Raw genomic sequence first — 21,849 nt, forward strand, 5'->3', positions numbered from 1 at the left:
AGACTCTGATCTCCGACCACTGTGTCTCAAATTGGATCTGTTTTAATTAATATATTATTTTGTGAATGATTGTGTGTTTGTTTGTTTCTAATGTGCCTGTGATCTCGATGACATTGGAAATGAGGGAAACCTCAATGACTTTTTGAGAATAAATAAAGGTTTTGAATTGAATTGAATCAAACTCTCAAAATTATCTTTTGAGCTATATCAAAGATCTTAAAGTTTTGAACTTAGCCCAGCTGGACGACATTTTAGCCAGTAGGGAGCAGCACAAACGTGTAAAGGTAAAAAAATAGTGAATCTATAACATGAAGATGTGTGATAAGATCATAGCAATGATCTTAGCTGCTATCTCGACACAATGATAGCATCTTGGATGTGAAGCAGGTATGCTCAAATGATCATATGAAATCATGAATTTAATAAACAGTACATACACAGTGACATTCATCCACAGAAACAGCAGACTCTTCTGCAAAGAAACCAATCAAGAAGGTTCTCATTTCATCCCAAGTGTTATGAATGGAGTTGATTAGACACTACAGATATATAAAACAGAGCAACACATCTGTTCACTGCATAAAGTTCAGTTTTCATGATGCATATTTGGAAATATTTGAAGAAATCTATGATCAAATGCTTCCACAACCTTCAGCTCTCTAGCTTCCTTTCAATTTATTATGTATATTCTGATACCTTGGCGGCGATGGATGCAGCAGTGATGTGTGAGGACGAGCTGTCCTCGGTGGACGCCACGCCACTATCCTTCTTCTCCTCATCCTCTTCCTCACACTGCACGCCCTTGTCCTCTGTCTGGCGACGTGGCGAACTGTTGGGCGGCGGCGAAAGAGGCGGTGGTGGCGACGGCAGGTCTTCCAGCTCATCCACCGCCTCCTTTACCTTCACCACTGCATCCCGCAGGAGGTCGATGGCGTGCGGCAGCGCTGGCAGGATGAACTGGAAGCATTCCTGGAAAAGTAAGAGGCAAGAGGATCAGAGGATATCAATGATTTGGAGGACTTGTTTGGTGGTTTGGAGTTGATCGTAAACAAGAAAACCTAATATAATAGTACAGTGATAGGAAAGCATATTTGGTGTCTTTTTTACTTGTACCTGTTCTTATTATGTATTTAATTACCCAGAATATGAAAACTCCACAGGGCTTCTTCAAACAAAAGTTTGCTGCTATAGACTCCTCCACTGTGCTTTTCTAAATTACTTTTACTTCACAACTTATCTGCTAGGAACAAGGTTTTGCCAAGAACACCTAAAACTGCAGGCTGTTTGTGTCACATTAAAGCCTCCCGATCGTTCTTAAGCACACAACACCTTATCAATAAAACATCCAAAACATTTTCTGCAGTGTTGATTTAATCAGCACATTAGGTGTAGTTGAAAAATGTTGCATAAATAAAGCATGGACAAATACTGTATGATGTTAAAATTTTGATGGGCTTAAATTTAGTCTGGTACTCCCTATGTGTGCACGCTAACTTAATGACTATGAAGTGAAGGAATGCTTTGAATCTGAAAGAACACAAAATATTTGGGTTAAGCAAAGTTGAAGAAACATAAACATGTAGTCATTTTGGAAATATTTCTTGATTTAAGAAAAAAAATGACTATTTACTACTTAGAGAATAGGTGCTGTGAAAATATTGATTATTCAGCCTCAGGGCAAAATGCAAAGATGACAAGAGACAGCAATGTAGATGGAAAGGGATGAAATAAATCATATAGGAACATCTTACATAACCAGAGGTGGACAAAGTTCACGGCCTCATTACTTAAGTCAAAGTATAGATCCACCTGGTCAAATATTACTCCAATACAAGTGAAAGTTACTCTGTCAGATTATGACTTGAGTTAAAGTCCTGGAGTACTTGATTTTAAAAATACTTAAGTATAATAAGTATTCAAAGCACTTTTTAAATGATCTCTAAACGTATTTTTACAAAGCATGAGTGCAGTCAAGAATACATGGTTAACATTCTGCTTCATTCTGTTTATCTAGAAGACATGATTTAATATCTAAAAAGTATACCATGACATATAAACTAATTTACTACAAGCACAGACAAGTTTCAAATGTTCATCTGGAATAAAACCAGTGTGTTAGCTACAGACCTCCACGTGCTTTCTCAGGTTAGATGGTGATGTTACCATTACTAAATGAATGGACTGGTCCCATAACGTTTGATCTGCTCTACTCTTAACTGAGGTATGGCTACACCACTAAGACAAACCAAACACAAGTACACGAACAGTTTACGGTCTTTAGGATCTGATTGAGAAAAGAAAAGAAAACTCATCAGCTGACCTCAAAGCAAAAGAAGTGAGTAACTAGAGCATTGATGGAAATGTAGTAGAGTAAAAGTTATGATATTGTCTTTCAAATGTAGTGGAGTAAAAGTAATAAGTACCCCCAAAAAATAATACTCAAGTAAAATACAGATACTCAAAAACTGTACTTAAGTACTGTACTCAAGTAAATTTAATCTGTTACTGTCCACCACTGTACATAACTATATACAAATATGCGCTAATTAAATTATTTAAAGGAACATAAACGATTTAAATGCTTTTTATACCAAATTGGTACTGCAAAAAAAACGTCATGGTATGTTGTTATATTTGTTATATGTGAATCAGTAAAAAACATCTTCATTTTGGGGTACAGCTGAAGTTTTGATGCAAAGTATTTTTAAATTTGGAAAAATTACATATTAAGCCTTTTTCCTTAATAAACAGCAACTCTGTGTCAAATCAGTGCAGTTACAGTATTTGAGACTTCAAAGTGCACTTCTATAACCTCCTTTTTGACTCATTTCTGTGTAACATAATAGAAATAGAGTGTGACCCTGAGATTTACTTCCTGACATGAGAAGATCACAGTGCCCCCCTCTGGCCACTTTTATATAAGCTTGTCATCATCTTTTCCCCCTTTTCCTCTCTGTTCCCCTCTCCGGTGTGTGTGTGTGTGTGTGTGTGTGTGTGTGTGTGTGTGTGTGTGTCTGTGTGTGTGTGTGTGTGTGTGTGTGTGCCCATGGGCTCCTCTGCTATGCTAAACGCTCCATTCTCCTCACTCCCAAGACAAGCGCTAATCTGTGAAATTATTTATCTAGCTGTGTATTTTAAGCATTGAGAGGATACATTATTAATCGCCTCCTACGCTTTACAGTATCTTATTCCGGCTTTGGGAGCAACATTCCCACTCCGCGTCATGTTTTCATGTGTGCATATTGCAGGCGGGATTAAATATGACAATGTTAACCTTGATTTGACTGGATTTAAATCCCGTAGATCCACAACAGGATGCATCCAGGACTGAAATAGCCTTTTCAGCCGTGAATGAAAAGGAGAGAAAAATGTACTCCTCAGATAGTGAAAGGGAGCACATTGAAGGGGTTAATCTCAGAAGTTTACTGTGTAGCCTCTAGCTAACCTTTTCACCCAATACACTGCTTTATATTGTTAGCATTTTTCCTTACATGTTCAAAGAAAAGCCAGGTGTGTTGGGTCAGAATTGGGTTGGTATAGGGGAAAAGGAGAAATAATGTTGGTGTTAAGAGCCTGGAGACATCCCTCCTTTCTCATTTTGTGCTTTCAGTGCATGATGGGAACTTTTTTTTTCATGCGTCAGGAGTGTTTTTTTTTTTTTTGTGGTCTGCTCTTATTCACTGTTTAGTCCTGAAGGAGAGTAACTGTCAAGAACACTAAAGAGCAGAATCCCTGGATAAAGTGCCAGCGGATGAGAAACACAAGCAGAGAGAGAGAGAGGGAGAAAGACAGCGAGAGAGAGAGGGGACAGAGATTGCAGGAGCTGATGAGAGAGAATGACAGACAGGCGGCGAATGAGAGAGAGTGAAAGAAAAGAGTGATGGAGACAGGGAGGAGGGAATGTCGAAGAGAGATTGAAAGAGCAAAACGAAACTGAGAAAGACATTCAAAAAATAAAGAGAGACAGAGCAACAAGAGACAAACAGAAACAGGGACGGCAGAGACTAAGAGATACAGACAGAGAAAAACGGCTTGAAGTATTGGCCTATTTTGCATTTTTATCTGAAACAATTCTCCAGAATGAGAGGACTACTTTCAATTTCAAGATCACTTAAATAGAGAAAAAATAAATTAAAAAAGTACCAAAAAGAAAGAAAAACAACATTTTTAATAATGTTTTTATATTAAAACGTACTGATATGGACAATCTGACCGTGTGTGGAGGCGCAAATAGTGCTTAATTTATAGTATTCTAACCTATAATAATTATTCTACATGATATAGTTATTTGACAGAGACTTGGTGAAGACAATAACTCTTAATTTTTCTTTAAGAAATAGAAAGTTCTGACTTTTACATGATCAAAAACAACTGCTGTGACAGTGTCTCACAAAATAGGATGATCTAGGTACCAGTGTTGGGCATTTCTGGATTCCACACTGCTTATTGTATCTCTGTTGTCTTGGAGTTAGTTATCTTTATATGAGGGGTATAGGAGTGTTCAGGGATGGTGGACAGGTCAAACATGTTTTTTTTTTTTATCCTTTACACTCAGGCACAAGTTCTGTTAATAGTTAATGTTGCAAGGTGGATTCTTTACAGGCATGTAATGTACATTTGTTAGTTCAGAGCCATGTTAGCTATGTAACTTAGCACCACTGTTTGAAGGGGTACATTTTAAAATGGTAATGGACTGTACTTATGTAGCGCTTTCTCTATAGTCTTATGACCAACCAAAGTTCTTTACACTACATGTCACATCCACACCCAGATTCATACACTGATGGCAGAGGCTGCTATGCAAAGTTTCCATTAGCATCATCAGTGTCATTGACTAACCCCATTCACGTGAATTCACCAGGAGCAATTTGAGGTTCAGTGTCTTGCCCAACATGTGGACTGAGGGAGCAAGGACCGAACCACCACCAACCTTCCAATTGAGAGAAAACCGACTCTACCACTGAGCCACAACCATCCCTGAATAAAAATATAGACTACTTCACAGCTCCCCAATAGTGAAGCCAAAACATCTTGAACACCCTCCACTGACTGGCTGCAGTATAAGTCATAAACCATGCCTCCTCCATGTTAACAGATGGGACATGGGTACCACTTTAATATCAAGTGGCTGGCTCCGGAAGTACCAGAAACCACAAACACACCAATTCAAAAAAGCTAATCTTTACAGCAAAAATAAACATGTTTACAGCCTGGTACAAAAGACAAGTGGTGTCTGGAAAGCTCATTTCTCGATCAGCACACACTGAATTTTTTTCTAACGCGGCAATTTCGAAGATATTGAGATTGCAAGTCTTCCAATGAGAGGCACAGCTGACTTGATTGACAGGTGGTAACACTATAGCTGTTGGCTAGGAGGCTCAAAGCCCACCTCTTTACGATTGGCCTTAAAACAGCGCTTCAGAAACAGATGGGTGGCGTCACGGATACTATGTCCATATTTTATACAGTCTATGGTCAAATCACAAAAATCGTTATCTTAAGACGCTTAAGATACATACAGAGAAGGCCTAGACCGTACTCTATGTTATATTATGAACAAAGACCCAACATCGAGACAGGATAAGATATCCAGTCACATCGTACAGACAGGAATCAGTCTTCTCTCCTCTTATCCACAATGAGCAGATCACTTTGCAAAATTTAGCAAGTTACAGCAGTAAGGACAAACTTCCTTTAACAGGCAGAAACCTCGAGCAGAACCAGACTCATGTTAGACAGCCATCTGCCTCGACCGATATAATATCGAAATACCTGCAAAGTACATGTTTCTCAAACATGCTTTCTGTCATCAAAGTTGGTTCTTATCATGCTGATGAAAGTCAGAGTTCTTTTTGATGCAAAGGTTAGTTTTTATTAGTCATTATAAAGGGATACTACGCCATGATTGACAGCTTTGTTGACAAATATGAATCCTTGAGTGATGTGTTCAATGAATCAAAGCAAAGAGGAGGGACAGGGAGGGTAACATAAAGAGAAGTAATGCTACAGTTATTGAACTTAAAAAACACTGATTGCAGACTGAGTTAAATGTGTGTTCTGGTTACAAGAAGGAGCTGAACGTCAATACTGCAGCTCCATAAGCTGATCTCTATGATGCAGACTCTGGCTCCAAACATCAAGATGGTTTTGACACATGGTACATCTTAATTAACAGTCACTGCTTAAGATGTTTTTCTTCTCCTCTTTTTTTAACGTACATATTAATGTCAAGTAGAGCCTCTGAATAAAAAGAATGCAGTGATCCCTCTTATAATGAAAACTTCCTGTTTCTTTCTTTTCAAAGTGTGTCTTATCTGGTAGAGTGTTAACGAAACCAAAGAGACAAAAAGAGCCGGCTCTCTCTGATATTAAGACCTTCTATTGGCTGGCTCAGCTTGACTTATCTTTATGACAGGACATCATAGTAATAAAATGCTGCAATGGGCGGATTGTGTCGTTACCTTTAACTGGAGGTTGATGAGGGAGACACTAATATGGCAGCAGACGGGGGGAGGTGGCGTAATTGATTAAAAGAAATACTAAAATCGATCAGGAGGAGCAGGCGCATAACGAGGCAGAGACAGATGCGTAGGTCAGCATGGCAGAGAGGGAGACAGATGGAGTGGGAGAGGGAGACAGCAGGGGTGCACACACAAACACACATACGCCAATATACACATAGGTCTACATTCTCAAACATATATTGAGAAACACAGTTTAAACCCGTATAAGTCCTCTGTAAGTCTGTGCTTTTGTACACAGAACACAGAAAATTACAAATTCGCCAACACAACCAAAAGATCTATGCTGCATGGCATCATCAATTCATCATTTTAAATTTGTGCACACAGAAGAACACACACCTTTAATCAATCCACATGCTGCTTGTACACACTCAGATATATTGACAACATGTAGATACATTTACGGTTCACGGATCAGGTACATGTAGGAGTCTAAAGCAGAGTTGACCTTTACATTAGGAGTCATGTTGCTGGCAAAAAGCTAAGCTGATGATACTTCATAGAAACAGGTTGTGGCTACCTAATTGCAGCAATTAAGAAAGAGTCACCAATTGCTGATTGCATCCCTGTTGTTTTTGTATGTACAGATGTGGAATGAAAATGTCGTAGTGCATTGAGGCAGAGCTTTAGCATATTCTTTTTGCAAGATTAATTATTTCTTTATTTTATTTTTAATGTTGATAAATAATTAAATAATAACAAACAAGCAAACAAATAAATAAATAAATAAATAAATAAATAAATAAATAAATAAATAAATAAATAAATAAATAAATAAATAAATAAATACAGTTCATGGCCCTTTTTTTTTTTTTTTTTTTACTGCAGTCCACCAAAAGAAGAGTGGGGCTACATTACAATATGTATAACTATAAGCAACATCAGGTGAATATTGTTTTTAATCTTGCCCGATGTGCTTCCTAGCTTCAATTATGAATTTCCTGTTAAACTGAAACCAAATTTGAGGTTCCAGTTTCACTCAGCAATTAAAGCGTGGGCCCTGTGTACAGAGGCCAATGCATTGTAGAGGTCACTAATTTGATTTTGACAGCGGCCGTTTGCTACATGTCATCCTCCACTCTCCAAATTCCAATTCCTGTCTCCCTTCAGCTGTCCGGTCTAATCAAGACAAATGCCCCCAAAAAACTAGCTTAAAAATAGAAAAACAACAACAACAACCAAACAGCTGGTTTATCTTTAACTGCATGTTGGAAAGAGAAAAAACAGTTACGATACAGTCAAAAAGGAGCTAAAGGGGTGTGACGTAGGAGTATTTGGCTTCCTTGGATGAGTCTGTACAGAATTTGGATCCAGCATTTGACCCCTGCTTCCTCTTCCAATAAACTGTACAGAAGTGAGGACTATCAACTGGATTTATCGTCATAACTTTGTGCAGGAACAGGACCTGATTTATTGAATCTAAGTTCCCAGTGTTTGTGCTCTGTTTTTCAAAGTGATCTTGAACCCCAACATGTGCAGTAGAAAGGTGATGGCATTACATCTATTAGCAGAGTTTCCTACCTGGGAGCCTTTCTTGCTTCCTGGTAAGTTAATGATGAGCGTCTTCCCTCTGATACCACACACAGGTCTGTAAGAGATCAACATGGGGGAGTCTTTTTGAGTACAGAAGGAGAACGTGCAACTAAAAATGCTTCAGTAAGGTGATATCCATTACCTCTGTCTCAACGTCTCAGTTTAGCATTTCAAAATGCATTGCATATTGCACTGAATTCGTCTGACATGGACAGGTGTTATGGTCCTTATCAACCGATCGAGTGGAGTCACTGTGTATCTTATCTTTAAAGCTTTACATTCTCTGCTCTCTGATCAGCTCTAAATCAAAAAGGTGTTTTCATTTCAGGTATGATTTTGTCATGTCGTCCACTTACCTGGAGAGCATGCCTAGCGGTGTGACGTTGAGAGACCCCATCAGCATGGCAAGAGACATCCCCGGAGCCTCGCGCTCTATCACCTCCTTAGTGGCCTGAGGAGAGCAGAGAGATGAAGAGGAGGGTCATTAGTAACATTATGATTTAACTTAGCTAATTCTATTTACCGTGTCTAATGTGTACATCTAGCGTAATCACAAAATGATTTATTGATATGCTCCTTCATTACTCCTTCAGTTTAAGGCAGTCATTAACCCTGATCCTGCTCAGTGTTGTTCATTAATACAGCCAAATTAATATTACAGGAAGACTTTTTAGAAAGGGATAGATGTTCACATTTATGCATGGCCATGGCTCATGCTTTCCGACTATGACAACATGAACACACACTAAATCAACTATCCTAAGCCTTTGGTAAGGGTTACCGTATTAACCAGAGTATCGGACATCATCTTATACTCCGGGTTTAGCAATTTAAAGCCAAAAAAGTGGACGGTGCTACTGAGCAAGCGTTCCCCTCATGACTGAGACCAGGCATCACTCACCGCTATGGGGGCAGGAGAATGAAAGATGGAAACACACGGTGACCAGAGCAAAGTAGCACAGAAGTACGACAAGTTAGCTGAAAACTGAGGCAGAGTTATGATGTCTTATTAAGAAAAACGCGAAGAGACGTTACACGGCTGTCGAAGAGACACGAAATACAGTGCCATGGGGCGTAATGTCTGAAGATGACGAGTGCAGAAAGACTTCAAATGTGTTTGAGTCAGGGTATGTTACTTAAAACGTACTGAAGGAATTAAATTATGCCTTATTTACACACGTAATCCCTTTTTATTTTAATGAAATGTGACAATTTGATTTGAAGACATTGATAATATTATATTATGTGAAAATAATTAGTGCAATTTAAAGCTCCTGTGAGGAAATTTACGGTTCTGTTGATGCAGGAAGATTAAGTTTTCTGCTTATCAAGTCATGGACTGCACAGTGGTGCAGTGGGTAGCGCTGTTGCCTCACAGCTAGAAAGTTCCTGGTTTGAATCCCTGGCCGGGCAGGTGCCTTTCTGTGTGGAGTTTACATGTTCTCCCCGTGCATGCATGGGTTCTCTCCGGGTACTCCAGCTTCCTCCCAAAGTCCAAAAACATGCTCACCAGGTTGATTGATCACTCTAAATTGCCCACAGGTGTAAGTGTGTACGTTAATGGTAGTCTGTCTTTCAGTGTTTGCCCTGTGATAGGTTGGTGACCTGTCCAGGGTGTACCCTGCCTTCCGCTCCCAGTTAGGATCGGCTCCAGCCCCCCTTGAACCCTAACGGGATAAGCAGTCAAGATAATGGCTGGATGGATTATCTAGTCGTGTGTGTGTGCAAGTTGTATTTTCATGTAGTTTAAAAAGAATGTTTGGCTTTTTCTGCAGCATGTTGTTGAAATCTTTGTCTGACACTTAGCCTCTGGCAGCGGTTTTGTGCTATATAGAGGTTGTTGTTTACTATGCTGATGGTTTTGTTTGGTGTTGTAGCTCATCGAAAGGCTTTCATTTCAGCCTGTTTAAAAATGCTTACATTATTCATTTTGACCAATATGACCAACTTTAATCTCTACCTTTCTTCGACCTGGCGTCTGAATCAAAAAAGGAAGGAAAAAACAACATCCCTCAAGCTCTCAATCAACAATGTTGAAGTAAAAGAACACACATAATTGGAATAAGGAGTGATTCAAAATATTCAAAGATAGAGGTAAAACTGTAAGATTTAGTCAGATCACCAGGAAATAGTGGAAAACATCCCACACTTCTACAACTTTTGACTGAAAACATCTGTATTGCCCTTCAGATATTGATTTACAATCCATCTTACACAATCAAACAACTGTCTGCAGGCTGAGAAATCTTTACCTGACCTGTTTCCCTCCATATCCTTCCCAATTAGCAATCTAGATTGATCCACACTATGAAATCGATGCAGCAGTACGTCCTTTAGATGGTCACTCTGTGTAGGTAAACTGGATAATGTTGATTAAGTCTATCCTACAGCTTCAGATTTCATTGAACTATTGCATTTTTTGGGACTTTTTTGGGACTACAAAAGTTTGTCAAAAGTTTGTTTGTAAGCCAAAAATGATTTACACATGGTTAGCAAGGTTGTTAATTCTGCAGATTTCACCCTCTTTTCAGTGATATGTGCAACAAATGCATTTGTTTGTTTGTGTTTGTGTGAGTGTATGTATACATATGTGGGACTGCAAAATGCATGCAGTACATTCCTGACAGAAAGATAGCGGAGGTGATAGCGCTCTCTCCTCCTCCAGCTGTGTGTGTTGGGTGCCCTTGAGTTGAGTGACACTTCAAACGCACCATTAGTGAGGGAGAAGGGAGAGAAAAGACTTCAAAGGGAGAGGAGCCGCTGATGAGCTTCGTGGGCTTGGACTCAGAAGAGAGGGGGGAAAGACATTAAGGAGGGAGGCGAGAGGACGGAAAAAGAGAGTGGGAGGGACAGAGGAGGGGTGAGATGGAAAGAAGAAGGCATGAGCTAGTGGGAGTGGTGAGGCTGGATTTATACGTCGTTTTACATCATATGTAATCATCTTCTGGAAGGAGGAGAGATTCAACAGGCATGCCTCCAGAGGGAGCGTAAAAAAGATCCTGTGTGCTCTGGACGATATTTCAATATTGCAGAAATAACATGGGGATTATGTTGTCTGGGTTTCCTGTAAGACAAGAATAATTTATGACTGTGTTTGAGGACAAAATATGATCATAAGGAGGCCTCTTATGGTCATCTTTGGCCCTTAAAGGCGTTTTTCCACCACAGGAACTTTACCCTGGAACTAGGGACTTTACCCCTGAACTACGTGCGTTTTGACCGGAGGAACCAGGGTCTAAATTTAGTTCAGGGGTAGATAATCTCCCCCCTGAGAAGCCCCTGCTTGGGGGGTAGTACTTTCAAAGGTCCTGGGCTGAACGTAAAGGTGTTTGTGGAGTCAACACAGTTGTTGAAACACAGAGGGAGTTCCTGAGAATGCATACTAGTTTAGTTTTCATGAAGATTTCAAAATATTATTTAATACAATTTATTTTTCTCCATACATCACTGGCCTGATTTGCACAATCTACCCAGGACTTCAGCCCGCGGTAGAAACACAGACAACAATGGGGGCACAGGAACCTTTTAATTCAGGGGAAAGTAGTTCTGGGGGCTAAAAGACCCCGGAACTCTTGGTTGAAATGCACCTATATTCTGACTGACCCTATTTTTTCTCTCTGTGAGCATGCAAGGAGGAATTGCTTTCACGCAGGTTTTCCAAAATCAAAAACTGACCTATTCTGTTAATTTTAAAACTCAAGTTATTCCTGTTAAATTAACAAACATGTAGATACATACATCATGATTTTTGGGCCATAACCACATCATTGGAAATCCATGTTCTTAAAGAAAGCAGTGAATCTAGTGTACAAATGTTGCATGGTGACACTGCAGCAGCCATAGCTTATGTTCACATGAGATACAACAAAACTTTGAGAATGTGTCTGACTTGAAATTATGAAGGATTTCAGGTGAAGAAAACAATGCAACAGTGGCTTCTGTGAACCAGTGACATGTTGGAATGAGGTAAAACTAGCAAAACAATAACCTCTTCAAATAAGCAACATGTAGCATCTATTGTGATAGAAAAACAGTTATTACATTTAGGCACGCATATGTAGCTCTCTCCGATTTGAGCAAAATCCACAAAACCTAACCTGTTATGTCCGCCCTGCCTTTAGTTTAAACAGAGAGCAGTCATGTGTGTCTTGTTCAGCTTTCACACACACACAGAGACACACTGAGAGATATGATTGTCTGCAGCACACAGGCCTGAATCAGATAGCAGGTATCAGGGACTACACTGTCTACGTGTCTTCCCTCTTCCAGGAAGGCTGCTGTCTGCCATGATTGATGAGGACCAATGATACTGCTGAGAAGCACTGCTCATCCCCTGCCAACTGCTTGTATGTGTGTGAGCGTGTGTGTGTGTGTGTGTGTGTGTGTGTGTGTGTGTGTGTGTGTGTGTGTGTGTGTGTGTCCGTGTGTGTGTTGAAACAGAAGTGCATCAGTGTTAACCAAAAAGTGGTTCTTATCTAAAGTTCTGTGGCTTACGATGGTCAGACTATGCACCCCCCTTGGGGGATTCACTGAGAACGGATTGCGGCTGCTAACAGCACAGAGGATTGTGCATCATTTACCTCCATGTCTGCTCTGTCTCAAGGTCTAATTCACAAAGCACACTGCACTGATGATATTCAGGATCAAAAACATCCAAAGTTCTGCAGTTCTGTTCATTTTGCTCCATTTATGGAGCCTTCACCCTGCGCATACTTTGTGAATTAGACAATGTCTTTTTTTATTATTTGCTTAAGTTTAGTGGGCTCAAAAGTGACACAATCCTTTAATGAATCAGGCCTCAGGTGGTCTTGAATAGGGTTGTCACCAGAATTTTAGACTTCAACACAATACTGGAATATGAAAGGATATAATACAACATATAATACTCCTTGGCACCTATAATTAGGTATCCAATTTTTTTGATCACCACACTGTAGAGAGTAATGGTTCAGATGGAGTAGAGACCAAGATTTGGGAAATAGATAAATAAGGTTTTGTTGTCCGTTTCATTGCTTTTTGAGTTAATTTCTATGTAACTCCAACACAGCTACTCCCTCTCTGTCACTGGCAGCAGCTTTGGGTTTGAGAATGACTAATCTGTAGATCTGTCTTTTTCAAATGCTTTGGTACTCTTTGATACGATCTAATGCAAAAATATCGCAGATTGCATTATTTTGAAGCAGTTACTGTTGAAAAGTATTGAAGTTTTGAAAATGTTGTCCTGTATTATTAACAGTACATAACTACCTTAAAAAGACAGATTTAAGGTAGTGCATCCTTATTGATGGGGTCAAAACGGTATTCACAAAATTTAAAGTTTCTTTTTCTGTGTTTTCCTCAAGGGAAACAGATACAGTAGCTAAGAATATTAAATGAAAAAAACACAAGATACATTGAAACTAAATCATAACCACTTTGAAATGCTTATAATAATGCTTTATGTATTAAGTGCAACTGTTATATAGAAATGTTAATTTTAACGTACTCTTAATTTTCACCTGAAACGGAATCAAGTGAAGAACAAGGCTTATTTTAGATCCACATATAAGAAACCATCACACACAAATTAATCACGACAGAGCCGTGTTCAGAGCCATTGTCTTTCTTAAAACAGCAATATTTAAGCACCTTATGATTTGCATGTTTCTCTTTTAGGCATTGAATGTCGCACTGCTCTACTTCCGTGGAGCAAGGTGTAGTGTATATTGAAAAGACCTAATTGAATGTTAAACTTTGTGTGCTGGGAATATATACGAGGGACTTTGGGCAGAGTTCAGGACGGACCAGGCTTCTGGACTTTGGACTTCTTCAGGCTCGGCGAACACTATGTTGGAAGAGTATGGACGCCCCATCTTTGAAAATGTGGATAGAGGAGATTTCAGGTAGCGTTGGACTGGAGAGACTGACATATATTGTCAAAGGAAAACAGAGGGACTTTATTCAGCTCTGGGAGCCATACATGGCTATCATCAGGGATGTTAACGTGGACTTTCTCTAAAAGAAACTGTGGGAATCACAATTGGCTAATTTAATTTAATTTATTTTGCCTACTTGCCAATTGATTTTGGTACGGGCAGATGGGGTAGGTGTTTTTTTGTTTCGTTTTGTGTGTGTGTGTATGCTGGATGAGTCTTTGTCTATGTTCTTGACTGTTCATGCATGTAATGGAAAAAAAAAGTCAATAAACATATTGTGAAAAAATAGAAAAAACATTATTAAAAAATTATATTTCTACTTTCAGGTTTACAAGTACTTAATTTTTTTCACTGCTGTCATTGTCGCTCTGACAACCTTGCTTTTGCAATGCAGCAATTTACCGTTCATCTAGCTTTGACAAACTTTATGACTAAAGAAAGTAAAAATAAAGGAATGTAATTCATAGTAAGATAGGATGAGATAAAACATTACTTTATTGATCCCCGGTGGGAAGTTCGATAGTTGCAGCAACCCAGACATAAGTACAAAAAAACAGTTACATTTGTAGAAATGTGGTCATGTATTAAGACATTAAAGACATTACACATTTGGACGTTGTGTATCTGCTGTGGTTTATCTCATACCAGAGGTTCAAAAAGTCAATACACCCATGCTGCCACCTGCCACCCATTATCTCTGAGCTGCCTGCTACATGATCCCATATTTCATTTAAAAAAGTGAGTCAATAAGGATCAAACTTCCCCTCCTTATTTCCCATGTGACCAAAGGGCTAATTACACTGTGTGTTAATCACTGCTGCAACACACACGTGTGTAATCAGCAAAAACAGGATGGGCTGCTCTGAATTCAACACACACAGCTACAGGAGGGAGCTACGTTTTGACAGCCTTTCCTTTTAGGACACAAACAATTGTTTTGCGTGTGAGCTGCTTTTATTAGAGAGGTATGACATCACCTTTTTAAAGGAATACTAAAAAGGCGTTTCACCACAAATACCCTTGTTTCCTCAAGATGTTGCTTGCTACCACTTCTTTCAAACAGTTATGCCAACGTCAGCAGAAGTCATAAAGTATACAACAAACTGAGTAAGCTGCCAGTCTGTACATACCACTTCCAGTCAGGCTTTTAAGCTCAGAAAATGAGAATCAAACAAAAAAAAGACAAGAAGTGGATTTAAATTGCTGCTTTTGGAGAGAACCGTGATCCACTCCTTCAAAACTCACCTCTGGTGTGACGTCTCTCGGTGCAAAGCCTGTGCCTCCGGTGGTAAGGATGAGGTTAAGTTCCTTTTCATCGCACCAGTCCACCAGAGTCTCCTGTTAGTTCACACACACACACGCACACGCACACGCACACACACACACACACACACACACACACACACACACACACACACACACACACACACACAATTCATTATAATCCAAAAAAGCCTTACAGCTGATAAAGAGACAGAAAGTGCTAATAGATTGATAGAGCAGATACACCGACAGGTTGATAGATTACACACCTTAATTTCGTCTATCTCATCTGGCACTATCTTGTAGGCCGAGATCATCCCCCCCAACCTGAGAGAGAAAGAAAGGCATTAGATTACACACACACAGTTATTAACGTGTTAGATACCAGACAAGATTCTTTATTGATCCTGAGGAGAAAATCCTCTTTATTCTTGAGACCTACATAGAGGTCATAAAGGTCCTTTAAGGAACTACAGACCTATGAGAAGTCAGGATGAGCAGTTAAAGATATACATGGGCGTCACAGTGGGAGGGAAAGTGAGGCTGACTTCAGTGCCTATAGGAGGAGAGGGCCTGAAATGAAATAAAACTACTCGTTTGTATTTTTTTGTCTTTATTTAGAAAATGACTCTCTTTGAGGACCTCTCATTCTTACTGCATGTGCAAAATGTTTCAGTCTGCCCTTAATTAAGACTCAAATGTAGTGAAAGCAGCCATGTGACTGATGCTGGGCCAACATGTCTGTCCCCTGAAAAGCAAAATCAGGATATCCTTGGCTGCATGCTAGCAGAACACTAGCCAGCTCTAAAAAAGCCTTAAACTGCCTTAATACTGTGCTTTTAGAATCCGGTGAGATGACTCGCTGTATTTTTTTGAAGTGTTAAAAGAAGCTCAATAAGCAAAGAGCTGAGGGGGAATATTTAAAGTGTAAGGTCATGGCTGAACTGTATTAGAATAAACACATCTTCAACTTGTGGAAATTAAATGATATCAATAATGCCCCCTCAGATGATGTGCAACACAAAATAAGTTATTCAAAGTTTCTGATGAGGTCATTTTGGTTTCTGGTATGGGTGAGGTTATAAAAATTGTGCAGGGTTGGTGTTGCTGTGGTGACAAGGGCAAGGCCCATTGTTATATTTGTACGATCTGTCAACGCCTTGCCAAACATAATGAACTGCCCTAAAGGAAAAGCAAGTTTGGTAGCAGGTTTAGACACTTTTGGTTAATTTTGATCGTTCTTGGTGTAATAAAGCAGAAAGTACTCCCTCTAAAAAAGTTCTAGATGCTCCCCTGAAGTCGGAAATCTGGCTTTTGAAATGAAGTCTTTATTCAGTTCAGAGTCTAAACAGCAAAAAGACTATATCTTCCATTAAAGAAAAACAAGCCCTTTGAAAACACTGATTACGAGAAAAGAGATGACTGATTGTAGAAGTGTAGAAAAAGTGGGTGGAAAACAGAGTGAATAAAGACTATAAAGTGAGAAGAAAAGAGTGAGTGACATAGAAAAATAACAGAAAAGAACGTGAAGAGAGAGAATGCCCTTGAACGTCCCCTCCTTAAAGGATTCTCTACAGGACGGCCCACTGAAGAGGGAGCTCTGACAAGGACAGAGCTGCTGCTAATGCTAATGCTGAACATCGATCCACGGTGACCTCCTGTGGCCAGATGGGGTATGACATGCCAAAAAAGAGCAACCCCAGGCTCAAGGTGAAGGCTCTGCACTAGACATCCCTTATGTAACCCTTTTCTTTTTTTAAGATGCGCTATTTTTGGGCGACTACTGCATCATGTTTCCCCTCCGCGACAGCCACTTACACCATGATACCCTCGCTCAGACAAACACCCATGAACTCTGCGAACATTCAAAGCATCGGGTACTTTTCCAAGCCTTTTAGGAGGGATGTGTTTTACCCTCATCCTTTTTTACAAAGACTACAATTTGCATCCTGGAAAAAATCAATCGGAAAAAAATCCCAAACACTGCAGCAAGCATGCATGAAAGTCAGAGAGAATCCATCTGTGCCCGACAAAGGAGGCAGGGAAGTCAAATAGAATCATTTAAGGAGTACTTCTGCATGAAACAGTGCCCATGCATGGCTACTAGGAGCATCCACTGACTTGTTAACCCACATACTAAACACACACACACACCTGCTGACATTCCTGTGATGGCACAAGTGATTTACTTCTCCTGATGTGTTTAGGAGACAAGGAGGTTGAATTTTGGCATCTCTCTCTGTGTGTGTGTGTGTGTGTGTGTGTGTGTGTGTGTGTGTGTGTGTGTGTGTGTGTGTGTGTGTGTGTGTGTATGATCGTGTTCATGCATGTGCATTGGTCCGTTCATGTGCCTGTGTGTTTATGTGTGTGTGTTACACCTCAGGAGAGTAAAGTAGCTGTCAGGACAAATCACCTCTCCCCCTCTCCTGGGGTTTTTATGCCTCTCTGTTTCAGTCCAAATGAAAATATGCTCAACACAAATAACTAGGGTTCCTTCCCACCGTTTCCAAGGCAACCCCTTCTGCCTGAAGCCTCCAGGTGCTGTGTTGTTCGTCGTCAGAGAGAGTGTGAGAGTTTTTTTTAATGTGTGTGCCAGTGAATGTTTGTGGAGGTTTTTTTTTTTGGTAACTGTCGGGGATGCCATTTCTGTGTGAAAGCAGAAATATGTTGTTGACTGGACACTTTTCTGCTTGTGGGTGTAGAATGCATGTGGCGTTAATAAGCTGTGAGTTATAATGCGATTTGAATATTCATGTGTGGGTGCTTCCAGGCCACTAAACATGTATGTTTACAGACATACATGAGCACACGCTTATACAATATACAACACTTGTATGTATATATACATGTATGACTATAAAGTTGAGGGTATTTATTCGTTTTTTAAGTGTCTTTCTGATCACTCGAAGCGCTTTCAAACTACTCATCAAATTCACCCATTCACACAACATTCACACACTGATCACAGAGGCTGCTATAGTAAGGGACCAGTAGTATTAACTGATCTCATTCATACACATTAACACACAGCTGATCAACAGTGGAAGAAAATTGTGGTTCAGTGTCTTGCCTAAGTACATTTCGGGATGTGACTGAAGGAGCTGGGATCGAACCACCAAACTTCCTTGAAGCGTGCACCCCATGTACAGAGGCAGCGGTCACTGGTTTCGACTCCAAGCCACAAACCTTTGCTGCATGTCTTCTCCTGCTCTGTGCTTACTGTGTTTCCTCTCTCTCTTCAGCTGTTCTATCAATGAAGGCAAAAATTACCCCCCCCCCCCCCCCCCCCCCAAAAAAAAATAGAAGAAGATATGGATCATATAGAGCAGGGGTTCCCAAAGTGTGGATCGGGACCCCCTGGGGGGTGTTGAGCTGTCTTTCAGAATGTTTTTTTTTAAAAGTTATCTAAAAATATCAAATTTGACCCATTATAGTAAAAATATCAACAAAAATAGTAGCTGACCTTGAAATAAAACCTTGACGATAGAAATGTAATGAGTTTTCTGTCTTTCTTGTTGACAGATGACGCCTAAGTTTAGGGTTAGTGAACAGTTAATTATCAAAAGCATCAGTAGCATTAGGTTAATTCATAACAGCACAGGACACACAGTCACATGCTCATATAGGTAGGGTCATTTTCTGCAGACGAGCTAAATGAAGCCACATTAAATCACTTTGAGGGACAGTGGGGGTCGCGAGTCTTTGGCACCTACTGTATATTTTGGGGGTTATGGGCTGAAAAGCTTGGAAACCCCTGGACTAGGGGAAATAATGAAACTTTAACAGTATGCACTCTATCTGAATAAACAGGCATGTTAAAATATGGATGTATCTTTACAGCATGTGTGTAAATACTGTACTGTATGTACTGTATGTATCAGTGTTTTCCCTATATGCACAGTCACACATGTGCATCGACAGGGCAGAGAAGTGTTTTTTTCTTTAGCTTGCTCATACAATACAAACAGGAAGAATAAAGTAAAACTCATTTGTAAGCATTCATTCATCTATATTCAATTTATTTGCTCACTCTTGTGTTCGTTAACACAACATGATACCTGATCCCTGAGCAAAGATGGCTAAGTTTGCAGCGGAACAGATCCTGTGTTGCATGGTTTGAAGTAGATACTCACAATTTTGGAAAGTTTAATGACTCTTGTGTTTTGTGTTTTTTACTCTCACTGTTTCTCCTCTACTCTGCTGATCCAGTAAAGAATACTTGGAGCCGCATTTATAAACAGAACTGTCATAGCTGCTGCAATGTGCCCTGACATCACATCCCCTCTCAAAAAAAATGAAACTGAAAAATTAACACTTTTACATGAATCAACGTGATAAGAACTAACTGTTATGACAGAAACCATGTTTGAGAAAAGTGTATTTAACTTGAACTCAAATTTTCTAGTTTGACCCATCTCCCATCTGTTATAATGGAGTAGGCCGGCTTATTACTAATACTACAGGCAGTGACCAGAGGGAGCTCTAAATGTTTTGTCTTCACTTCAGAGGAGCTGCTATGTCATCCATATTTTTATAAAGTCAATGCCTGATACCAAAAGGTGCATTTTGACCAAGAGTTCCGGGGTCTTTTAGCCCCAAGAACTACTTTCCCCGGAACTAAAAGGTTCCTGTGCCCCAATTGTTATCTATGTTTTGGCCGCGGGCTGAAGTCCCGTGTGCAAATCAGGCCAGTGACGTATGAAGAAAATAAAAATAATAATAACATTTTGAAATCTTAATAACTAAACTAGTATACATTCCCAGGAATTCCCTCTGTGTTTTAACAACTGTGTAAACTCCACAAACACCTTTTACGTTCAGCCAAAAGTCCAGGGACCTTTGAAAAGTACTAACCCCCAAACAGGGGCTTCTCAGGGGGGAGATTATCTACCCCTGAACTAAATTTAGACCCTGGTTCCTCCGGTGGAAACGAATGTAGTTCAGGGGTAAAGTCCCTAGTTCCAGGGTAAAGTTCCTGCGGTGGAAAAACGCCTAATGTTGTTAATCCCCTCAGTGACGTAATCTAATCAGCTTTTCAAGTAAGTCATGTGCTGTGATTGTTGTTTGCAGAATTGAATTGTGTCCCCTGAATGAAAACAAAATCGACCAATCCAATTCTTGCAGATGGATTAAGAATAGAATTGTCATAGAACAACATGAAAACGTCTACTGAAGCTTCATTCATAAGGAAGTGGAAGCGGAACAATGGAATTGATTATATTGAAACTGTATATGCTTTACAATAATACCTCTTAACATAACTGCAACATCCCTGGATTAATTATGTGTTCTTATTAAACTTTCAAATTAGGGCAAAAAAAGATGAACAAAATACCTTGTGAAGATTTCTTAGAATAAATATGGTTGAGTTTTGTTACTACTAACTAGTTAGGGACGAAACTTAAAATGTGTATATGTGCGAGTTGCTATATAAACATAGGCTAATATACTGTACATATATGCACATATGCATGTTTTGTGCCATAAATTTGTACATGGGCACAAATGAATATGCATGCCTTTGCAGTCTTTGTATGTTATGTATGTAAAGATATGATTGTGTGTTCATACGCACAAGAGTTGGTGCAGATTTGTGTGTCTTAGCATAACTGGCTCTCTTGCAGATAGAGTGCTCGGCTGTATTTGGGAGGATGTGCTCTGAATTGAGTGAGGCCTATTAGAGGGGAAAGGGCCTGCAACATTTTAATCTCAAACACCCATCTATGTCTCTTTCTACTGCAGGGGGTGACGACATATAAAGCTCTTCTTCAAACTGCAGGCTGGAGGTAGTCAGCCTGGAATAAAGGCTTTTTCGCTTGAGGTGTGGACAAATCCTGATGCGGGTGGAGGAAGAAATTGAAGGGGGGAAGAGTGAGGGAGATAGGGTGTGTATGTGTAAAGAGGGGGGAGAGGAGCATGGCAGTAGTTTTGGCCTGAAAGCCTGGACGCCTGGGCCAAATCTTTCTATGAATAAAAGACGAGCACAGAGAGGAGGATAAAGAGAGAAAGTGGGGATGAGAGAGAGAGGCATGGAGTGAAAAGAGCGACAAAAAGGGAGGGATGGACTGTCAGGGGCACACTTAACAAGAGAGAGGGAAAGTGTGTGTGTGTGCATGGGAGCCAGCTGCAAATCTCGGCGGTTGCGGGACACTTCCAAGATAAGACCCATCTGCTGGGGTGATTTCATTAATAATACAAGCTCTTTGTACAGGGCACTCAATCTCACTCTCTCTTTCTTTCTTCCTCCTGCTTTCCAACACACACACTCCATCCAGGGAGGAGGAGAGGAGGGCCTCGGCCATCTCCACACTCCCAGTTGTGGCATCGAGTCGAGCCCATTACAGCTGAGTTGTTGGTTCGTTCATGTGTAGCAAAGCTCTCAAGGGGTCACCTCTCAACATGTTAGCTGATAGAAGCAAGAATGGAGGGATGGAGTTGGAGGATGGAGGAGGAGGAGGAGTCCACCTCTTCAAAACCCGACTGTGATGAGAGCTCAGCAAGGGGTTCCACTCTCATGATTCCACTCACAGCCACTAAACAACACGCATGCTGAATAAGAAACACACAAACACACACAGACACACACGGAATAAAATATTCCACAGACCACTCCA

General features: G+C 40.1%; 1 protein-coding gene across 4 annotated transcripts in view; it reads right to left on the minus strand.

Annotated features, from left to right (window-relative positions):
- The window catches only part of gphnb (gephyrin b), a 137,460-nt gene that overhangs the window by 64,439 nt on the left and 51,172 nt on the right, over nt 1–21,849 (minus strand). For 3 of the 4 annotated variants that reach the window (XM_034698849.1, XM_034698848.1, XM_034698847.1), the window contains exons 3-7: nt 15,505–15,562; nt 15,218–15,310; nt 8,414–8,508; nt 8,046–8,112; nt 697–969 (exon numbers count right to left, since the gene is read on the minus strand). In XM_034698849.1, coding sequence (XP_034554740.1) covers nt 697–969; nt 8,046–8,112; nt 8,414–8,508; nt 15,218–15,310; nt 15,505–15,562 — 586 coding nt within the window. Of the gene's footprint in view, nt 1–437; nt 473–696; nt 970–8,045; nt 8,113–8,413; nt 8,509–15,217; nt 15,311–15,504; nt 15,563–21,849 lie in introns of all 4 variants that reach the window. The other variant, XM_034698846.1, reaches the window with a different exon arrangement.

The sequence above is a fragment of the Notolabrus celidotus genome, chromosome 13, assembly GCF_009762535.1.
Source record: "Notolabrus celidotus isolate fNotCel1 chromosome 13, fNotCel1.pri, whole genome shotgun sequence".
Classification (NCBI taxonomy): domain Eukaryota; kingdom Metazoa; phylum Chordata; class Actinopteri; order Labriformes; family Labridae; genus Notolabrus; species Notolabrus celidotus.